We start from the raw sequence: 23,785 nt of genomic DNA, 5'->3' as shown, positions 1-23,785 counted from the left end.
GTCTTTAATTCTTACGTGAGACTAACTTACCTAAAGAAGCTTAACATCTAACTTATAGCATCCCTTTCAAGCTCAACGTATACCTTCGTATGTGTTCAACACTTGGATTTTAATACAAACAATGTGATCTCTAAATCGTTCATGTGGAGAGATGCGAGTGGGGCCATCCTATGCAAAAGTTGTTTGCATAAGACCAAACCATGAAATAGTCACTTTTCTTTATAACAACAATTTACTGTTAAAACTGACTATTACAAATCGATGACCTAAGATACCTCAATCTTAATCTTGAGCTAACTATGAACTCCTGTTTATTCAAGATTATCCTTTGATCTGCATAGGTGAGAGTGTTCAACATAACTGCTCAATAAGCCTCCCATTTTGGGGATAAAACTGAATAGATAGTTGGGGTTATAGTTCTGCAAGAAGAAAATCGCTCCTACCCATCTTAGGGTTTGTAGATAGGTTGTTCCCTTAAGTACTAATTCTTGGACTTGAAGAAAGAAGCCCCGCCCTCTCATAGTAGAGAGGGATTTGGTTTATTGGTTGGACTATAAACCAATTATTCAAATAAAAGATCAAAGGAGGCTTAAAGAGCAAGATGTATTTACAGGGGTAAAACGGTATTATGACCTAGTTGTAAATACGAACGACCTGTGATAGATCGACTTACTGAGTATGGTTAATCAAGTGGACAGAATTATATCTACAGTGAGGAAAGTTCAACTATTGAGCATTATTAATTGGTTTTATGAGCATGCATGAGCGGTGTGAGGCAATAAAAAGGTTTTATCACTTAGACATCATAGGTTAAATCCAAATATAAACGTTATACTTGGATAAACCACATAGACTTAAGGTGTTTATTAGCCAAAATATACCAAGTATAAGAGATACCCAGACAATTAGATCACTTCAGTGGGAGATTAATAATATATATGATATATTATTTTTAGCTCTCACATCCCTAAGAATCCACACCATGAGATCCATGCTCGACTTCGTATCGCTTTTACCGCGATTGCTCCATTCGAAAGTGTTTGCATGGGTCAATAACAAGGTGAATAGGGGGAAGTAGTCATAGTAAGTGGGTGTAGAAAATGTGTCAACATATCCTACGGTCTCTTCCATTAGTTTGAACTGTGAAATTCTTATGTTGCGACTGTTTTTGTTTGTAGGTGGCACTACCTAGTCGTTTTTCATGACGATCCCCACGGAGGGTTGTAACATAGGATTCGGAACAACTCAAACATCATAAATGAATAAGGTTTCTTAGTTCCATCTTGAACATTGTCGTCTAATTCGGGGGCATATTCATATCATTTTATGAAATCTAAGAATGGAGTGTCACACTTATAAGAATTACTAAGTATTAGTAAGTTATTAACTAAAAACGGTAACTAAATGACTGTAGGAATAAGAGTTATTCTGGATATAGTATTTAGTCAATAATGTCTTGCTTTAGTGAAAGAGTATTTGACTATCCCTCGGTAGCATCTATACTAACTTGCTAAAGTATCGTTTCAATAAATAAAGATATGTGGGTACTTTATTACTTTTGCTAAAATTGGATTTAGATGCAATTTTCTCATAGAATTTGTTTATGTTTCAGCATGTCGAACTCGATTATTCAACTCTTAGCTTCCGATAAGTTCAATGGAGAACGTTATTCAAATTGGAAATCAAACATAGACATGATACTAGTCGTTGATGACCTAATATTCGTTTTAACAAAGGAACGTCCTCCTCTTCCCAGTTCTAATGCAAACTGAAATGTATGGGATGCCTATGACAAATGGGTCATGGCTAATGAAAAAGCCAAAACCTACATTTTAGTAAGCATATCTGATGTGCTTACTAAAAAACATGAAACCATAGTCACTATTAGAGAGATCATAGAGTCATTACAATGGATGTTCGGACAGCCGTCCTCAATAATTCGACATGATGCTATAAAATATGTTTACAATTTGCGTATGAAGGAGGAGACCTCTGTTAGAAAACACGTCCTAGACATGATGGTCCACTTCAACATAGCGAAAGTAAATGGTGTTGTCATAGACAAGAGAAGTCAAGTTAGTATGATTATGGAATCTCTTTGGAAGAGTTTTCTAAACTTTCATATAAATGTTGTAATGAATAAGATTGATTACAACTTGACAACTCTCCTAAGTGAACTCCAGACTTATCAATCCTTAATGAAAAATAAAGAAAGGGAAGCAAATGTTGTTTCCCAAAAGAAATTTTAGAAGGGTTCAACATATGATTTAAAACCCTTTGAAAAGAAGTCTGTACCTTCAAAGGAAAAGAGTATCCAAATGAAGAAGAAAGGAAAAGGGAATAAAAAGGCTCCTGCTACTAAGAGCAAGACAAAAGTTGCAAAAGGAAAATATTTCCATTGTAACATCGACAGGCATTGGAAATGCAATTGTCCTGAGTATCTTATAGAGAAGAAAGCTAAAAAGGCAAATTAAGGTAAATCTGATTTACTTGTAATAGAAACATGTTTAGTGGAAAGTTCTCATTTGACCTGAATACTAGATTCAGGTGCCGCTAATCATATTTGCACCTTCATTTAGGAAACTAGTTCCTAGAAGTAGCTAATGGAAAATTAAATGACTTTCAAGATGGGAACAGACGAAGTCATTTCAGCAGAAGTAGTAGGAGACATCAAATTATGTTTTGGAGATTCCTAAATTTTACTGGAAAATGTATATTTTATACCTAAAATGAAAAATAACTTAATCTCGGTATCTTGTTTGCTAGAACATATATATAAAGTAACTTTTGTTATAAATGAAATGTTCATTAGTTCAAGAGGTGTTCATATATGTTCTGCTAAACTTGAAAATAACTTATATGTGTTAAAATCAACTGAGGAAAAAGCTATTTCAAATATAGAGATGTTTAAAACAACAGAAAATCAAAATAAGAAATGAAAGATTTCTCCTAATGCCTATCTTTGGCACTTAAGACTTGGTCACATAAATCTCAATAGGATTGAGAAATTAGTAAAGAATGGACATCTGAACCAGTTAGAAGTCAAATCTTTACCTCCATGTAAATCATGTCTTAAGGGAAAAATGACTAAAGATCTTTTTCAGGAACAGGTCTAGGAGCCAAATAACTTCTATAACTTATACATTCAGATCTTTATGGTCCGATGAATGTTAAAGTTCGGGGAGGATCTAAATGTTTCATCAGCTTTATTGATGATTTCAAGATATGGCTATGTTTACCTAACGCATCATAAGTCTGAAACTATTGAAAAGTTCAAAGAATGCAAGACAGGTTGAGAATCTATTAAGTAAAAGGATTAAAACATTGCGATCAGATCAAAGTGGTGAGTATATGGATTTACAATTCCATAACTATTTAGTAGAACATGGAATCCAATCCCAACTCATTGGACCTTGTACACCACAATAAACTAGTGTAGCAAAAAGGAGAATCGAACATTGTTAAACATGGTTTGTTCAATGATGAGTCCAATTACCTCAGTCCTTTTGGGAGTATGCAGTGCAAGCTGCCATATATATTCTGAACATGGTTCCCTCAAAAAGTGTTTCAGAAACACCGTATGAGTTACAAAAAGGACGTTAAGGTAGTTTACGTCACTTCAGAATTTGGGGATGCCCGACACACGTGTTGATGCAAAACCCTAAGAAATTGGAACCACGTTCAAAAGTATGTCTATTTATAGGATACCCTAAAGAAACAAATGGTAGTCTATTTTATTATCCTCAAGAAGATAAAGTACTTGTATCGAAAAATGCTACATTCTTAGAGGAAGATCACATAAGGAATCATCAACCTCGCAGTAAACTAGTATTAAATGAGATCCAAAGAATCTATAGATAAATCAATAAAAGTTATTGATCAAGCTGGTCCTTAAAAAAAAAGGTGTTGGTCTATCACATCCTTCTCATGACATGAGAAGGCCTCGACGTAATGGGAGGGTTGTTCAACAGCCTGACCGCTACATGGGTTTAACAAAAATTCAAGTCATCATACCTGATGATAGCTTAGATGATCCATTAACTTTAAACAGGAAATGAAAGATGTAGATAAAGACCAATGGATAAAAGCCATGGACCTAAAAATGGAGTCAATGTACTTCAATTCTATCTAGGAACTTATAGATCAACCAGATCGGGTAAAACTTATTGGTTGCAAGTGGATTTACAAGAGAAAGCGAGACAAACTGGTAAGGTGCAAATCGACAAAGCCAGACTCATGGCAAAATGTTTTATTCAAAGAGAGGGGGTAGAATATGAAGAAACCTTCTCTCCTGTTGTCATGATTAAATCTATTAGAATACTTTTATCCATTGCTACTTTCTATGATTATGAAATATGGAAAATGGATGTCAAGAAAACCTCTTTGAATGATCATCATGATGAAAGTATTTATATGTCTCGACCAGAAGGGTTTATTGAACAGGGTCAAGAGCAAAAGGTTTACAAGCTTAATAGATCCATTTATGGATTAAAACAAGCATCTAGATCCTAGAATATAAGATTTGACACTGTGATCAAATCTTATGACTTTAAACAGAATGTTGACAAACCTTGTGTTTACAAGAAAATATTCAATAAGACTGTAGCTTTCTTGGTACTTTGTATTGATGATATCCTGCTCATTGGGAGTGAGACAAAATTCCTTGCTGACGTAAAGAGATGGCTAGCATCACAATTTCAAATGAAAGATTTGGGAGATGCACAATATGTTCTTGGAATCTAAATTGTTTGGAATCGCAAGAACAGAACGCTAGCGCTATCTCAAGCATTTTATGTTAACAAAATGTTGTCCAAATATAATATGCAAAATTTTAAAAAGGGTATGCTACCTTTTAAACACGAAATTTATTTGTCTAAGGAACAGTGTCCTAAGACACCTCAAGAAGTTGAGGAAATGAAAAGAATTCCTTATGCATCAGCAGTCGAGAGCTTGATGTATGCTATGTTATGTACACGTCCTAACATATGCTTTGCAGTTGGAATAGTCAGCAGGTTTTAGTCCAACCCTAGACATAGCCATTACAATGTTGTATGGGCAACGTTGCGACGCTACCTGGCAGTGGCATCAATTTGAGTTTTCTCCAGCTAACCTTGCTTGCTTGAATCTTCAACTACAACCTATTTTCAATTTTAATGACTCCAATAAAATTGCAGACTCTTAAGCTCACATTAAGGCCCATCAAACAAGATCCAATTACACTTACAACATTATAATCAAAGAAGAATTTAATGTCAAAGCTGTAAGAACATCCATATCGGTCATATAACATGTATCTCAAGAAATTCACCCACCAAACTCAAATTAACGTTAATTGAGTACTTAAATCATTTTCTGATACCAATTGATAGAGTAAACATGTAGAAAGCGGAAGTTAACAGAATCATAAAGCACTCTAATTACATTAATTTGAGTGATAAGCATGCAGAAAAACAAAGTTTTAAAGAAATAGGGTTTTAGTTATACAACCTTTGTAGAAATCCACAAAATCCTTGCAAGTTTCACGAAATTTACCTTCAATTTCTTCAATAGACTACCAAGAGTATCTTTTCTATTATTCTCAGTCTTGGATTGAGTGGTGGAACTCTAAATCGAGAAAGAATTGGAATGGGTTCGGAGAGGGTTTGGGAGAAACTTTTTAGCAGAATTTTTTTCCTCAAAAAACTTATTTCATGACCTTAAATCTCTTCAAATTAGAAGTATTTAAGAATCTTGATCATGCAAGCACTCACTTCATCAACCATTTGGCACTTCAAACAGCATTAGCAAAGTGGTTTGAATTAAGGAGAAATCCACTCAGAAATCCAAAATTGGATAAATCCACTATAAATCCCATTTTTCAATTTTAATTATATTTAATTTAAAACTAAATTAAATTAAATATGACTTAAATTCAATTTCAAAAAAAAAATTGTAAATTGAAATTAATTTAATTAAATAAATAATGATAATTTAATATCAAATATTAAATTGATAAAATACCTAATTCAAACATGAATCCCTATTCATGTAATCAATATTTAAATATATTGAACTCTTCAAAAATGTTAAATTTCAATAAATTTAAATGTTTAATTATATCGAATATAAATATCCAAACCTTAAATTGGATTTGAACATTCCAAATTCACTTAATATTTTAATTCAAGGTTTAATCTATTACAAGCTAGTAGAGAGACCTTATGGACCTACAGATCATGAGCTCCAATGATTTGAGATTAATTTGCTAAACTCTTTAAACGAATTAATTAATATTTGTTAACTACCGAGACATGCCACTATAGCTCAATAGTTACACTCTTCTCATTGTAGATATATTTCTGTCCCTTTAATTTAACCATAATCAGTAAGTTGATCCTTCAAAGGTCGTTCACAGCTAGGTCAAAAATTTTGTTTTACCCCTGTAAATACATCTTGCTCCTTAAGTTTTCACTGATCCTCTATTTGAACAATTAGTTTATAGTCTAACCAATAAACCAAATCCCTCTCTACCAAGAGATGGTGAGGCTCATTTGTTCAAGTCCAGGAATCAGAACTTAAGGGAACAACCTATCTGCTAACCCTAAGATGGGTAAGAGTGAATTCCTTCTTATAGGACTATGCCCCTAGCTATCTATTTGGTTTTATCCCCAAAATGGGATGCTTATTGAGCAGTGATGTTGACCCACTCTCACCTATGTAGATCAAAGGATAATCCTGAATAAACAGGAGTTCATAATTAGCTTCAGATTAAGATCGAATTACCTAAGGTCATCGATTTGAAATAGTCAGTTTTAACAGTAAATGGTTGTTATAATGAAAAGTGACTATTTCGTGGTCCGGTCTTCTTCAACTGTCTTTTGTATAGGATTCTCCCACTCACATGTCTCCACATGAACAATTCGGGATCACATTGTTTGTATTAAAATGCAAAGTGGGTCGCATCCATAGTGTCACCAGGATGAGGTACCCAATCTCATCGATATACTTATAAACCTTTTTGGTTGTACACTAAAACTTGACCCTCTTTTATGTCTCTACATAAAGTTATTCTTACTATAGCCATGGGTTCATTTATTGGATTTTATAACAGTGCAATTTCAATAACACTTTTATTGAATGAAGTATAAATAATACTTTTATTGCAAAATAGAAAACAATACGAACTGCGAGTTTTAGGAAATTCCCAACAATCTCCCACTTGAACTAAACTCTAGTGAGTTACACATATATACAAATATACAATGTTAAAAAGAGAGAGAGAGAGAGAGAGAATACGATAAACCAGGGCATCTATATACCCTTGACAAGGTGGAGCTAAAGTTTACCTCCGGGAAGACTGTTTGGATTCCGGGCTAGCATTTTCATAACCGCTCCCGACCCGAGCAAAGATAATTTATTTTCACTGATCCAAGACTTAAACTACAAACGCAGTAAAGCGGTAAGATCGGGGTCAAATCCACAGAGAGACTGTTGAATCAACTTAGGAAAATTTATGAATTTCACATAAAAAGGTTTTGATGGTTTTTGTTTTTGTTTTATAAATTAAATTAAATTTTGAACAGAGAAAAATAAGAGTTAGCATAGAAAAGGGTAGAATCAAATTAAGAGAAAATTTTGGGATTAGTTTGTATGCTTTTTATTCTATCCTTAGGTACTAGTTAATTTCTCCAATTATGTGAACCCCACAACCTATTAGAAATCCTAATAGCCCAATTAGCCAATTTTGATAGAAATCCAAACCAGCAATAATTCAGTTTAATTTCTTCTCAGCAACATACAAGTTAAAACTCAAAAGCATTAAGAATAGGTTCAATTGTTGAAACATACTACAAGCCAGATAGCCATATCTTATAGCATGATTTATTTAGGACGAATTATACTAGGGCATACATGAATTTGGCCAGAACAGTCTAGACCCTAATATATGCGATCCTAATACATGCGACTTAATCAATCAATAATGCATAGGCTAGAATGATTTTGTATACAAGAAATTCAACAAATTAATTCGTCAGAAAAAATCATCGAACTCTATTAATAATAAAACAAATCCACCCAAAGGGTTCACAACAATTGAATAAATTGAACTGGTAAACGGTCAAGAATTAAGACATACAAACTATCCCAAGAAAATTACCTAGCCTCTAAAAGACATATTAGAATTACAATGATCAAAAAAGAATCGAGGCCGACTATGGCAACAATTACTCAACAATTTGGCTTCAATGGCTCCCAAAACTAGACTAAACTCTCAAATTTCACTCAATTCGAAGGTATTTTGCAGTAAGAATGGGATGTCTTTTTTAGGCTGCCCGAGCACCTTATTTATAGGTTTCTCACACCGTTGCAACGCTTGGAAATAGTGTTGCAACGCTATGATGCACATTGGATAGTGTCAAGGAGGCATTGCAACGCCGCCTCCAATGCTTGATTGTGTCGCACGTTGCTCAAAAGTCTGTCAATCATCGTAGCGTTGCAACACTTGAAAGGAATGTTGCAACGCTGAGTGTTCTATCTTCAGTCGTTGGGGTTCAAGCGTTGGGATGCGTTGGAACGCTGGCAATGATCCAACTCCGAAACGTTGCAACACTTGGGGCAGCGTTACAACGTTGTCCTTGCTACTGCCTTGCAGGATCAAATAAGCATTGGACTTAGGCTTATAAAGAGCATTGCAACGCTAGAACAAGGCAAAATTGTCCTTTTGCATCTAAACTTGATGGTGCGTTTGACTCTTAGTTTTTCCTTCCTTTTTGCTTGATTCTTTATCTTTGCAATGTGCTTGCTCCATTGTGTAAATTCTTCTACAAAATAAGACAAATAAAGCACAAAAATTACCCAAATACATAAAAGTTAAGGCTATAAACTTAGCTCTTTTTTAGAGTTAACAAAGACTCTCGTCTTGAAGGATGTCCTGCACACTCTGGAGATCAGAAAGAACTTGGTCTCAGGCTGTCTCCTTAACAAGGCTGGATTTAGCCAAACAATAAAAGCAAATTTATATACTTTCACTAAGAATAATGCATTCGTAGGGAAGGGTTATGCAACTAAGGGCATGTTCAAATTAAACCTTGACATAAATAAAATGAAGTCTTTTGTTTATATATTGTGTTTTTAAATGTTTGACATGCTAGATTTTGTCATGTTAATAAGAGATTAATCAGTAACATGATTAGGCTAGAAATGATAGCTAAGTTATCCATGAATGAATTTGATAAATGCGAGTATTGTAGTCAAGTTAAAATAACTAAGACTCCGCATCAATCTATACTTAGGGAATCTGAGCCTCTCTATTTAATTCATTCTGATTTATATGAATTTGATGGCATCTTGACTAGGAACAGTAAATGATATTTTATTACTTTTATTGATGATTGCTTTGATTTCACCTTTGTATACTTGCCAAAAAACAAAAGTGATGCTTTTGATGCTTTTAAAGTTTTGTAACTGAAGTAGAAATCGATATAACTGAAAAGTTAAAAAAACTTCGTAGTGATAGAGGAATTGAGTACGACTCAGACGACTTTAATGAATTCTTTAACTCACATGGAATAATACACAAAAAGACTACACCTTACTCTCCTGAAATGAACGAAAAAAACGAAAGGAAAAATAGAACTTTAGCTGAGCTAGTAGTTGCTATTTTACTCAGTTCAGGAGTCGCGTCTTATTGGTGGGGTGAAATAATCCTTACCATGTATTATGTCCTAAATAGGATAACAAAATCTAAAAACACAATGTCACCTTATGAAGTTCTTAAGAATAAAAAACCAAACTTGTCATACTTTAGAACTTAAGGGTGTCTAGAATTTGTAAGAATTCCATACCCTAAAAGAAGAAAGCTTGCTAGTAGAGCCTATGAGTGTGTCTTTATATATTATGCCATAAATAGTAAATCATAAAGGTTCCGTGACCTAGTAAACCAAGTGATCATTGAGTTAAATGATGCTGACTTCTTTAAGGATAGATTTTCCTTTAAATTGAGAAATAGTGGGGGCTCGGGATTCAGTAGTGTAACCCTAGTTAGAAATCCTACCTCTAAAGAGGAAGCCGATCCAAAACCTAGAAGAAGAAAAATAACTGGGATGACTTCCAGACCTATAACGTAGAAGAGGTGTCACACCCCCTCCCAGATTACCCTCTTAATCTGAAAGGAAATATAACTATAGCAGTTACCAACCCTCTTGTTGGCACTTACTCCCTACTAGCCTACTTAACCTGACTTAGAAACCCTGGAATACATGCAGACATACTCATAAACATACTGAATAAACTAACAAGAAATCCACAATCTTACATCAATAGGGTTTCATAACAACCATTCATATATATAATTTATGTACATTACATGATCCAGTGAGCTCAGTATGTTAAACCTAGTCCCTGTATGCACAAAACATGTGTACTAGTATTTATATAACAAACACCTAGTCTTTCTTACTTGAGTCCTTGAGTGGCAGAGCAACAATAGAATTAACCTCTGGGGAGTTGACCACTACCTGGGGAGGGAAAAACATTTTCAAATAGGGTGAGCCACAAGACCAGTGAGTGACTTGAATAAAACATAAATCTCATGCTTAAAACTGGAAACTAAAAAACTAAATACTAAAAATTGAAATGGCCAATCAAACATGTACACAAAACTTGTAAACATTTCGTATCTAAAAACATAGCTAAATTGATCCTTAGTTGAGGGAGAACCCTTTTGTTCAACTCACAACATCATCTTTACCTATGTGCAGATGGTTCTACTTAAGTATCGTCATACCTTAGGTACTACTACTCAGATACCTTCTCAGTATCCTTTAGTATCGAGCTGCTCGGATACCTTCTCTAAGTCCTTTAGTATCAAGCTACTCGAATACCTTTTCTAAGTCCTTCAGTATTAAGCTTAACATGTCCTTAAAGAAACATCTCTATTGAACATGCTGATATTATAAACATAACTTTTAAAATAGCTTTCATGTGAACGGGGTTCTTTAACGCATGCTTATAAACATCAAAAGTAAATATACTTAAACATAACAACATGTACTTTATACTTTGCATATGCTATAGAATCTTCCTTTAAAAAAAACTAGCATAAGTTAATCAACCTTACTAAACATGCTTCATAAACTTAATAAACTAGCATGTTTTCATAACTTAGGAAAACTAGTTTGTTTGGAACTTCTTGTAAAATGAATAGCATGAGAATAAACTTCATTAAAACATGGATTTCTAAAACATTTAGAAAACAATCATAGTCACTCACGGTTTTGACAATCTTCCTAAGGTTGGTAAGCTTCTCCTATTGGTGTCAACCTTGTGGACATGACAACATATTTTAGCTTCTATCAATTGTCTCCCTTTTAAGGATAACTTTCAAAATTAAGCTCATATTATTCTTGACATATTGACCTTACCTTCCAATGCCAACTTCCCTGCATGTTGAACACTTAGGATTTTTCTCTAGGTGTTAACTTGGTTTATGCGAAAATCTTTCCTTAACCACACCAACCGTGCGTCAATCACCCCACCTAGGTGCCCCACATGCTATCCAGCATCGCAAGAGCCTTCCCTTGGGCGTCTAAGTCACTTATGCTCACCTACACAGCCCCACAGCCAGCCCAAGGCGCGTTGATGCTCACTACAGCCCGTGCACATTCAGCCTTTTGGAGCTGCCTGCTTGTTCAACCCAAGCAGTTGCCTACTTGTTCAGAAAATTTTCAGATTCAAATTATAATTCGAATAACTCATGATAAAGACCTTATCTTCTACAAACTTATTCAATATTGTCTTAATAAGATTACCTTAAAATTTTAGGTCTGAATTCCTCGTGATTTGGCCGAAAACTGCAATCCCTTGACACTAGCCCAGATTCACCCAAGAATCTATCCTTTCTTCAAATTTTTCAGTTTCCAACTCGATTCCTTTGGAATTTCATTCCGGCAGCCCTAGCTCATCAACTAGACTCACCCAGCTTTCAGATGGCTTTGAAATCACCTCAATAGCACAAGTAAATCGCCCAAAATGAGCATATGAAATCGGCCTACCTTTTATACCCAAGGCCATGAGCTGCTCTTTATTTACTAAATTTCCAGCTAGCCCACTAAGTGGGATCAACCTATAGGATCATGACAGTTGGCCCTTTAAGAAGTAATTCATAGCAGCCTCAACAACTAGACACTCAACAACTTAACATTGCATAGTAGCCTCAACAACTAGACACTCTCCTCCATCCCTCAGCTTCCCTTGTCTATGTAGCCCGCTCACGCCTTGGCTTGGCAAGATCATCGCCTCACCATGCCATTTTCCAATGCTTTGTTTTGCAGCATACATCGTCTATCTCACTAACCTCCCAAGGCTTAAATTTTCGCATGCCCATTATTAACGCAAGCAAGCCCTTGGCAATCGCCCACATTCATGGTCACTTGCACAAGCTCATTGCTCATCCTTAGACCATCGCCTAGCATCATCATGCAGCCCATAACTTAGCCATCAACAAGCTCACCTAACCTCCAATGACAAGGTCACTGCGCACTAGGCCTCCTACCAATGCTCATGGCATCCAATGCCTAGCTCTATACTTAGCCAAATTTCTTACTTGCTAGGCTATGTCTATCCACCCGAGAGCCACACTTTGAAATACTTAGGAACTCCTTCAATACTTATTCCTCAACTTTTCCCTATAAATTAGCATTAACTCATATTTTAACCCATTTATCATACTAACAACACTATTAAACATACTTAAATAAGGAAAATAAAGCTTGGGGTTTGCAAGAAGACCCTAGAGACCTAAAATAAGCCATGTCCTCTATAGATGCCAACTTATGGCAAGAAGCTATAAATGATTAAATGGTCTCTCTTGAGTTAAATAGAACTTGGCATTTGGTAGACTTACCCCCTAGTTGGAAAGCAATAGGTTAAAAATGTATCCTAAGGAAGAAGCTTAGACTTGATGAAACAATTAACAATTTAAAAGTCAGGTCAATAGCAAAGAACTTTAGATAAAGAGAAAACATAGACTTATTTGGCACCTTCTTCCCGGTCACTAGAATTACCTTAATCCATGTACTATTTTCTTTAGTTGCCCTAAATAACCTCGTAGTACATCAGATGGACATAAAGACTGCTTTCCTAAACGTTGAACTTGAAGACGAGATTTATATGGAACAACTTGAGGGCTTTATAGTCCATGATCAAGAGAATAAGGTTTGTAAGCTAGATAAATCTCTTTATGGTCTGAAACAAGCTTCTAAGCAATGGCATGAAAAAATTGATAACCTAATCTTATCTAAAGGTTTCAAGGTTAATGAAAGTGACAAATTCATCTATTACAAGTTTGAAAACGATCTTTGCACTATCCTGTGTCTATATGTAGATGACTTGTTAATATTTGGGTTGAACTAGCACGTTATAAATGATGTAAAATCTACGTTGAGTGCAAACTTCGATATGAAAGACTTAGGAGAAGCGAGTGTAACCTTAGGCATAAAAGTGACTAGGTCTGAAAATGGAATTTCTTTAGATCAATCTCACTACATAGAAAAGATACTAAAGAAATATAATTACTTTGAATGTAAACCAACATGTACTCTTTATGACCCTGGTGTTAAGTTGTTCAAGAACATTGATGATAGTGTTAATCAAACTGAGTATGCGAGCATCATAGGCAGTCTTAGATACGTTGTTGATTGCACTAAGCCTAATATAGCTTATGTTGTAGGATTACTTTGTAGGTTTACAAGCAGACCTAGTATAGAGTATTGGAATGTTATAGAAAGGATTATGAGGTACTTAAAAAAACCCAAAACATAGGATTACATTATCAGAAGTTTCCCGTTGTCTTGGAATGGTTCAACAATGCTGATTGGAACTCCCTCTCGGATGATTCAAGGGTTATAAGTGGCTATATCTTTAATATAGTAGGCGGAGCTATCTCTTGGAAGTCCAAGAAATAGACTATGCTCAATTAACGGTGGAGTCATAAATGATAGCACTAGTAACAACTAGTGAAGAAGCAATCTAGCTTAAAAGTTTGCTATCAGAAATTCCTCTATGGGAAGAACCGATACCAGCCATATTCATCCATTGTGATAGTACTGCAGCAACTGTAAAAGTTCAGAACCATTACTACAATTAAAAGAGACAAAAAATACGTTGTAAGTACAGTACCATTGGAGAGTTCCTCACTACTGGTGCAATTAGAGTGGATCATATACGGATTGATGGAAACTTTGCAGATCCTTTGACGAAAGGACTAGACAAAGAGAAGGTCTTCTAAACCTCAGAAAGGATGGGACTCATGCCTATAAAGAGATAAATCATTGTGAGGAAAACCCAACTTGTAGACTAGAGATCCCAAGAAACAAGTTCAACGGGTAATAATTGATCACAAGTGATAAAGTGAATCATGCTAAAACAAACACAGAGTTCCCTTCCTATGACCTAGAGTCTGAGCATGATATCTTGAGACGTAAGAAATGTTTAACTTAGTTCTTAATGAGATCTATACTTGATGTCAACTGGGGTACCTAACTATAGAAGTACTCTTAATAGACTCACCTATGTGAATGTGGAACTGGGGGCCACTTCCTATGGAGTTTTTAAGCAAACTCTCTAGAGCGTTCACTAAATTGGGATATATGTGCTAGGCTTTAACGCACGAGCTTTTGAACTACACCCTAGTAATATTGTATGGGAGATGTTGTTAGAGATAGAGTTCAAAACCAAGCACTACTCTAGTATATTCTAAACCATCTACACTACGTAAAGGTTCAAGTCATGGGATACCTTTGCTTATGCACAATATTTTACAGATTGATATTACTCGATGAAAAATGTCTTTCTTATGTTTTAAATTTTCAAGTGGGGGATTGTTGGTAAAAAATTTAAGTTTTAAAGAATAAAAGGCTTGTTTGAGAATCTCACATTGTGTAGTTTAGGAAGTGAGTCTCCTTCTTATACTCGCACCTTAAGTTGTGGGTTTGGGCCCATGTCATTGGTTTAATGAGATAGAGATGGGAAATATTTTAAATATTTTACTTTTGTTGACAAATTGAAATGATATTTTATGATTTTAGAATGTGAAATATTTTATGTTTTTAAAAGGCAACACCGGACCATACATTTTGATAATGTTTTTTTAGCTGTCTATTTATACAATGGAAGAATACTCAAATAATAAAGACATAAAATTTATAGAAGTTAATAATTGATAAACCGTGGTAGACTTATATCACTAACCATCATAGGGGTGTTCAAAAAACCCGGTAACCCGACCAACCCAGATTACCCAACCCAAACCGCAAGGGTTGGGTTGGGTTAGATTTTATTTTGGGTTGGGTTATGTTAAAAATGTTAAAAAATATTAAATTCGAGTCGGGTCTCGGGTTACACCATTTCAGGGTCGGGTCGACCCGACCCTACCCGAATATATATATATATAAAAGACAGTCGAATTAAAAAAAAAAAACAGAACCGGTGACCCAACCCAGCCCAACCCGGAAATTTTGGGTTTGGTTGGGTTGGGTTGACCCTCCAAAAAAGAACTAATAGGATTCATTATTAGTCAACCCGAATTTTTAGGTTGGTCCACAGAAATCTTCCAACTCGACCCAACCCGGACTATGTACATCCCTATATTAAAGTATTTAGACAAAGTGCACGATCATTAAGGACCTCAAAGGATAGTATCAATAGATGAGGAGCAAATTGCTCGGTGACAAACATTAAACAATTGTGTTTAGCTACCATCTTATCATTCGTACATTTCAAATATTTAAATGCCCAATTTACAAAGTCATACCAATATAGAAATTGAGATCGATTGCAATTTAAATATAAATTTTTGAGCACCAGATTTCCAAAACTGTCCAAGAAGGAACAAAATGAATGGGAACCATAAATTTGGAAAGTAAAGCTACTAATTTTGACAGGATTGAGAACTGGCTAAAAAACTACAAACAATTGGATACAAATTTAGCCAAAAGCTGCAACTCTAGCAATGGCTAAAGGTAGGGCAAAGGTGAAATCTCAAATGATGGGACTTGACAGTGCTTATAGTTGGATTCAAAAAAATGGTTGAATGAAGGCAGAATTGAGCTGCCATACTTTCACAGTGGCCTTCACATTGGCTGATGTTGCATTGTTGAAAAGGAAAAGCCTGGCTGCTCCATAAATTGCTTCTGTTGGATAAATACGTGATGTTATCACTCTTCTTCCACCTTGTCCAAAACTCTCCACAATTGAGTGATCCACCTGAATAATTATGATCAAAACAAGCAAATAAGAGGAACGGTATGTCATTTGTCCTAACAGAAAACTCATTGTTTCAAAATTCGTGTCGTAATGCTTTCACTTTTGGTTCTTGTCATGTTTGAGATTGATTTTAAAATGATTTTTGAATAACATAGACATAGACTCTCTTTGACAACTATTTAGCTTTTTGTTTTTGTTTTTTAAAATTAAATTTATTTCGTAAACATTTCTTACAATGATTTGCATCTTTCTTAAATACAAATGTTGAATTTTTAGTGAAATTCCAAAAACAAAAAACAACTTTCTTGAAAGTTACTTTTTTTAGTTCTTAAAATTTGGCTTGGTTTTTCAAATTATTGGTGAAAACTAGATAACAAATAAAGAAATTTGGATATAGAAGTAGTGTTCATAGGATTAATTTTTAAAAGCAAAAACCAAAGATAAAATAGTTACCACACAGGATCATAGGATTTCATAACAGGTGAAAATTGGAGTAGGAACATGTTAGAGTTTATTTGAAACGATTTTTAAAGACTTAAAAATAGACATTTTTTAAATAGTTAAGAAGTCAGTCTACGTAAATTCCTAATTTAGCTAATATTGGAAGGAATTGCTTTGACTTACCAACACTCTCATGGAGAAATTTTCACCCTCTAAAACAGGAATTTTGCTTCCATAAACTTGTTTGAAAACATCAGGAGCCTTTGATGACCTGCAATAACCAAATACCCAATTAAAATAATCAAAAGAAAGTTGTAACATTTTTCGAACACAAAAATCAGTTTTAAGCTTACTTTTCCAGCTTTACCATGCCTGACAGGTTCATTTTAAGATGAGCAAATTTGAATACCCCCAACAACATCAAAAGTAATAATACATAAATATCTAAAAAGTTTCAAAGTGATAAGCTTTAGAAGTAAAAAATCCACCAACTTTCCAAAGATTACACACGATTGAATATTATAAACAACTTTATAAAATTTTACCTAAAATCCAAAAGGTTTAGATTATATAAACTAATGGAAGAGAAAATCAAATTGGGGAAGGAATACATTACCTTTTATGCATGTCACATATAGAAAAGTTTTAAAATAATTTGATGATACTCATTCAATTATCAATATAAATCAGAAAAATACTTAACTGCATTCCTGTCTACATCCATTTTTGTATATCTCATCAAATTGTTTATACTTAGTTAGTCATGCACCATTCTTTTTTGCATCTTTCTTAAAATATTTTAATTCTTTTTGTGTGTGATGAGAGTAAGATACATAGATAGAGATGCAATTTAAGATGATCCTTTCTAGAAGAAAGAAGGTTATTTATGATGATAACAATGTAACAAACTGCAGAATTAATAACAAAGGAAACAAGAATTATTGGGCAAACCTTTTCTCGTCGGCACAGAAGTATGCCTCCCGACTGCCTTTACTTGAATTAGCAACGTTGAAATAAATAGGAGTAAGCTCCGAAAGCGATTCATGAGCCAAAACCAGTAGCCCAAATGGTCCTAAACTACTTCTCTCCACTGCACCGCCGCCACAGCCTTCCTCAGAGACGGTAGCATTCTCCGACCCGAGCGCTTCTAGCTCAAACTCTGCCAATATGTCCAACTGTTCGATAAAATGCCACAACCAAATGATTCAAATCGAATTCAACCGAACCGTGAACATAGTTCTAAATTCACAAATTCACACAAGAAAAATCATGAAGAAGATTAAATCCAAAAAGACGGGTTTACCTGTGTAGCAGGGCCGACTTTGAGTTCGACAACGGAGCCAGGTTCAATGAGCACGCCATTAAATTCATTACTCTCCAATCTCAAGCTCTCCACTTCTTCCACAGGCCATTGGATTATGTTGTTGCCTGTCTTCTGATCGAATAGCACTGTCCTCGGAAGCGTCTAAATCATAACAACAAACAACTAAATTATTACAAATAGTATAAGAAAATCTTAGGCTGCACACATTTTTTGCAGTATACACAGTATCTAATTAATATTTGTTAGGTTGCAAATTTTTACCTGAACAGAGGCCCAGCCTTTTGCCAAGTCATTATCTTCGGTGTCAGTTTCATTAATCCAACCCCACAAGATTCTCCTCTCTTTATTTTGGTCATAAAATGTCTTAGAAGCATAATACCTTCCATAATCCAATTTCAATCCAATCCCCACATCCTCTTCTGGGTTATCAGGAACCCAAGTATCATTATTACCAAAATAAGTCCCAATTGCATAATGATCCATTTTAGTATCGTCCAAGCTCGCCTTAAGCACGTGCTTAACTCCACCTCCATTGGCCGACGTGTCCAAACCCTTCGACCCATGGACCGATACCGGATAAAAATCGACACATTCCCACATACCTGTACCCGGGACCGCGTGCAAGAACCGGTCCACAAGCTCGTACTTTATAAAATCCTCAGTAGTATAAACCAACGAAACGCCCAACGTCGTCCCAACCCGTGACCCGATGGTGATCCGCCACTTACCGTCGGGGCCGAGCCACGCGGTTGTCGGGTCTCGAAAGTCTTTCGGGCCAATGCCGGGCGGGGGAACCAAGACCGGGTTGCCCGAGTACTTGACCCAATCCAAGAGGAGGGGATCGGATAGGTTGGCAGGGTATGCTAGATTTTGGACCTGCACCCCATCAATGGTATCGCCTGTGTAGAGCATTATGATCCGACCGTCAGGAAGAATTGTGGCGGACCCGGTCCAGACGCCGTTGACATCGTACGGTTGATCAGGGACCATGGCGTAAGGGAGATATAACCAATGGATGAGATCTCCTGAAACGGCGTGGCCCCAACTTATGTTGCCCCACACGGCTGATTCAGGGTTGTATTGGTAAAATAGATGATACCAACCCTTGTGATACAGTGGGCCTGCAATCCCACCAATATTCTTTTTAGCCTTTATTTTATATTATATTTTGTGTTTCGGAGTTTAAATTAATTTTGAAGCACATGGGAACAAGAACAAAACCAACATTTTTCATAAAAAACAAACAAACAAAAAAAGAAACAAAACAAAAAAGGGAAAGTGGAAAATATTAATGATTAATATTGTTGATTTAATTACTAAGGAATATGGTACATTCAAACTCGTGATTATAATAATTATCATGGACGTGGCTGAGTCGGATTTGAATTATTATTCTCTTACATTCTAATATGTTCTTTTGTTTCATTAGTATTTTTTTTTTTAAAAGTTTGGCATACCTAGATTTACACTTTCATCTTAAGAGAAAGATTACATGTGAATGTGAATCCTTGCTAAATTTTACTCATTTTAGTTTTTTTTTTTTCATAATTAGCTGATCAATAATAATGGGTGAAAATTATTTGATTCAAATTATAATCTTTTCAATAACATTTCTGTTTCTTTTTTTTTTTTCTTATTGGTCATTTCTTCCTCCTTTTCCTGGTAAAGAAAAAAAAAATCTTATGCTTTTACTTTTTTGTAAAAGAAAAATATGTTGAATAGTAATATTTTATATCACATGTTTTGCGTAGGTATTATTTTAAAATTAATTATTTGATTTATATAGGGATATATGACACTCAAAAATTAATGTCAGTCTCTAACTATTGATATGTATTCTTTCACTCGAAGTTAGAGGAATACTTCATTGTGCTGATATTAATAATAATAACAACAACAAAGGTGATAATGTAATTTTTTTGCTAGCTTTTCATTTCTATTTAATTAAGTAAAAATCAAATATAAAATTAATATACATGTACAAGAATGATATAAATAATGGATTAAAAATATTCAAAAACGATTTTTTTCCCTAACATTATGAAAAGTTTTAAAACATACTTTATACTAATTCAAAAATCATATCAAACTCTCATTAAAAGAAATTATTTAGGCTAATACCAACTAATTCCAAAAGTATTTCACTTCATATACAATTTTTAAAAGTTATCTCACATCCACTGTAACATTGATGTATTAATATGATTAACTAAATTTAAATATTCATTAAATATATAGGTATGATACTAAGCCTACAAAGACATTAATACAAAAAAAAAAAAAAAAAAAAAAAAAAAAAAAAAGTAGTCAAGAATTGCAAATGTAACTGGATACCAATTTTATTTTTATCACAACAATGATCTATTCTAGTCATATTTAGCCCTTCATTTTGTTATATATCACTACATATAAGGATATTTTTAGTTAACATAGGTAGAAGTATTTAAATTTCTAGACCTATATATCTTAACTAAGTCAACTTACTCAGGTTAGTTATAACATTAATTTTAAGTTTAAATACTACTTAATTTTTGTACTTTATGTTTTAGTTCGTTTCAGCCCTACAAAAACATTCGGTTTTAGTATATAACTTTTAATAGTTTTAATTTGTATACTCTCAAAATATCTCTTTTAGTTATTTTTAAAAAGTGATTATTTCAATATCTCGTTAAAATTTTATCATTTCACAAAATATTTTTTAGAGATAACTATAATTTTAAATAAAATAGAAATCTACTTTGCAGAAAATTTATGTTAAAATTTAATTGATACGAATCAAAATATAGTATAAAGATCCAAACGCTACTTTCTCAAAATAAAATAAAATTAAACTAAAATTTAAATTTTTTTTTAAAAAAAATGTTGCTATTATAAATAATTGCTATCTCTCGGCTGGCCTTTCCCTCTCCGTTCCTCATCTGTTTAACCAAACTTATTTAATGTTAAAAAATAATATGCGTTCATTTCTGGAGAAGAAATAAAGAAAATAATTATATATATCCAAATATCCAATCCAACGTGGTGAGGATGACGTGGATAGTTCTGGACCAAGTAAGATGTGGGACCCACCCAAACAATTCAAAATCAAGACTTTTAACACTTTTAACATTTCCTTGGTTGGTGGGTGCATAGACACAACCTAAAAAGCATAATCTCTTTCTAATTTTTTTTATTTCTAATTTACAGATCTTCATCATGTTGATTAATTATGTTGTCTACTAATATTTAAAAAATAAAAAATAAAGTAAAACATAGTGGAAAGTACTATTAAAAAATCAATCATTATTCATTCTAAATCTCTTATTTTCTTCGTTTTAAAAAACTAATCATTTCATTTTCTCACTTTATAAATTATTTATAAATCTCTTTTTTACAAATTTCTAACCTACGTTTGATAACCTTTTTATTTTTTTTTGTTATGTTTTTAAAAATTAAGCCTATAAATACTACTTTCACCTCCAAATTTCTTCGTTGTTATCCATTTTTCATTAATAATTTAAGAAACCAAACCAAAATTTGAGAACTAACAAAAGTTGTTTTGATTTTAGAATTTGATTAAGAATTCAACCATTGTACTTAAGAAAGATGCATAGATAAGAAATATGGATGGTACAGATTTAACATTCAAAAAAATAAAATAAAATAAAATTATTACCAATCGATACCTAAATATTTAGTGTACCCTTACTTTATTTTTATTTTTTTTCAAGTAGAGATGAAAGATCAACGATAAGATTACTAATATCTTGATTAGTTAATCCTAAAGATTATTAATATCTTGATTGTTATACATCTTTTTCTATTATGTCCATATGATCTAAAACTCTAACTCACCTTGAATACCACATAAAAATTAAATGTAGAAACGAAAACAGAACATGCTAGAATAAACCAAATCAAAAGACCAAATGGACTAAATAAAAAGTACCAATACAAAACAACAAAATTTACATCTCTGACACTCACATTCTAAATAATATTAGTATGATCTAATTACTTATTAAATACCTGGTACCATATAAGAATGGACTAATACCTATAAATTAGGAACTTTTTATTACCGCTGCTAAGTATAGAATTTTTTGCCATATCATGATAATAAAAGATCATGTGTATTATTACTCAATACAGATCATCCTATTATTATTGATCAACTGCTTATGGAAATTATTCTTAGTAGCAAGAAGTTAGCTACTAAGATTTAGCTGGAGTCAAATATTCAAATCAAATTAGTTAAAATTGAATGATCATCCCCAAAATTACCCAAAATCAATCGCAATGAAACTAAAACAGCCATTGGAATATGAAGAGGAATATCAAAATTCAAGCAAAATAAAAAGGAAAGTAAAAAAGTTACGTACCATTGGGATCTGCAGCAAGCAAGGAATCCATCCAATCAAACACCAGAGAGAAAAACCCCCACAAAAAAAATATTAAAATTAGTATTGTGATTTTCAAATAGTTAAAATAATTTAAAATTACTTTGGAATGATTTTTAAAACGATAGAAGAAAGGTTCAATCATTCTAGAATCACTTCCAATGGATCCTAAAAACAGGGGTGGATCTCTGAAAGAAAAAATGAAATGAAATTACCGTTCATCCAATTGCCTTCAGGTTGGAAATGGAAAGCAGTTCGTTGCCAAGAGAACATAGCGTTAGTCCAATTGAAAGAAGAATCGACGGAATCAGAAAAATAAGGATTCGATTTGGCGGAGACGCCCTCAGCGACTCCTCTAGCCAGCCGAAACGGCGGCGGCGACTGCGTATTGTCCGGCAATTTATTAGCATCAGGAGATGGATCGTGGTAAGAAATCAAAGCAAGTAAAGAGACGAGAAGAAGAAGAGAGATAACAATGGTAGTAGCAGTAGAGAGGTTGAGGGATTTTCGGGTAGGTGACGGCGAGGGATGGCGGTCCGGCAAGGCCGTGTAGGGCGGAGGGATGAGATCTGAAGTTGGATCCATGGTGGGGGATTTGAGAAGTGTTGTATTTGTGGTGAGAATAAGAGCTGTGAATTTATAAGTGGAGGGAAGAAGAAGAGGAACAGAAAGACGGAGAAGAGAGAAGAAGAAGAGGGGTGGGGGGGACAGTAGGTTTGTGGATCACGTGTATGGGTGTGTGTATAAAACTAAAAAAGATGGAGATGGGAAATAATTGGCAAAAGGGACAGCGAGGCATATTTGTATGGATTAGCTTCCATAAACAAATATTTGTTATTTTTCTAATCAAATCTCTTCGCTTCCCTTTCTGTTTTTTCATTTTTCTTGACTGCTTTTGCTTCTACCTATACTACTATTATCACCCTTTTTTTCGCTTTATTTTTGTTAGACTTAATCTATTAAATTATCCTTTTTTTTTAATCTAGTTCTTAATTTTTTGGGATTGAGAAAATTTTATTATGGTCTTATAAGATAATAATTTAATGATATATTAATTTTTTTTGGTTAAAAAAATTTGTTAACATAAGTCTTATAGAGAATGAACTTAGGCATTGTTTACTATTTCGTTTGAGATTTGGGTGTAATTGTAATTGGATTGCATTATAAAGTAATTGAAACGTAATAGTAAATGGAATACATTTGGTTGTGTTTATGAATCTATATAAATAATTGGCCGAAACGTAATGGGATTACTTTTGATTATATTTACCTACATGTGTAATTGTTAATAGAAAAGTGGTATTTTACCATAATACCCTCAAATTTTAAAAATTTAATCCCCGAACTAAGAATTTTAAAAAAGAAACAGTAATAATTTTAAATTTTGTTAATCTAATTC

At 33.8% G+C, this 23,785-nt stretch overlaps 1 protein-coding gene across 1 annotated transcript; it reads right to left on the bottom strand.

Annotated features, from left to right (window-relative positions):
* Window positions 1–15,775: 15,775 nt before the first annotated feature.
* On the bottom strand, window positions 15,776–23,114 carry LOC120067233 (acid beta-fructofuranosidase 1, vacuolar-like). The gene is made up of 7 exons (XM_039018758.1): window positions 22,602–23,114; window positions 22,369–22,377; window positions 18,269–19,128; window positions 17,987–18,148; window positions 17,635–17,858; window positions 16,867–16,954; window positions 15,776–16,242 (listed from the first exon to the last, which is right to left on the bottom strand). The coding sequence occupies exons 1-7, from the start codon at window positions 22,969–22,971 to the stop codon at window positions 16,054–16,056; spliced, it is 1,902 nt and encodes a 633-aa protein (XP_038874686.1). The 5' UTR covers window positions 22,972–23,114; the 3' UTR covers window positions 15,776–16,053.
* Between the last annotated feature and the right edge of the window lie 671 nt (window positions 23,115–23,785).

This window comes from Benincasa hispida, chromosome 12, assembly GCF_009727055.1.
Source record: "Benincasa hispida cultivar B227 chromosome 12, ASM972705v1, whole genome shotgun sequence".
NCBI lineage: Eukaryota > Viridiplantae > Streptophyta > Magnoliopsida > Cucurbitales > Cucurbitaceae > Benincasa > Benincasa hispida.
Note: the sequence above shows the minus strand (reverse complement) of the source record. Positions and strands in the feature narration are given on the sequence as shown.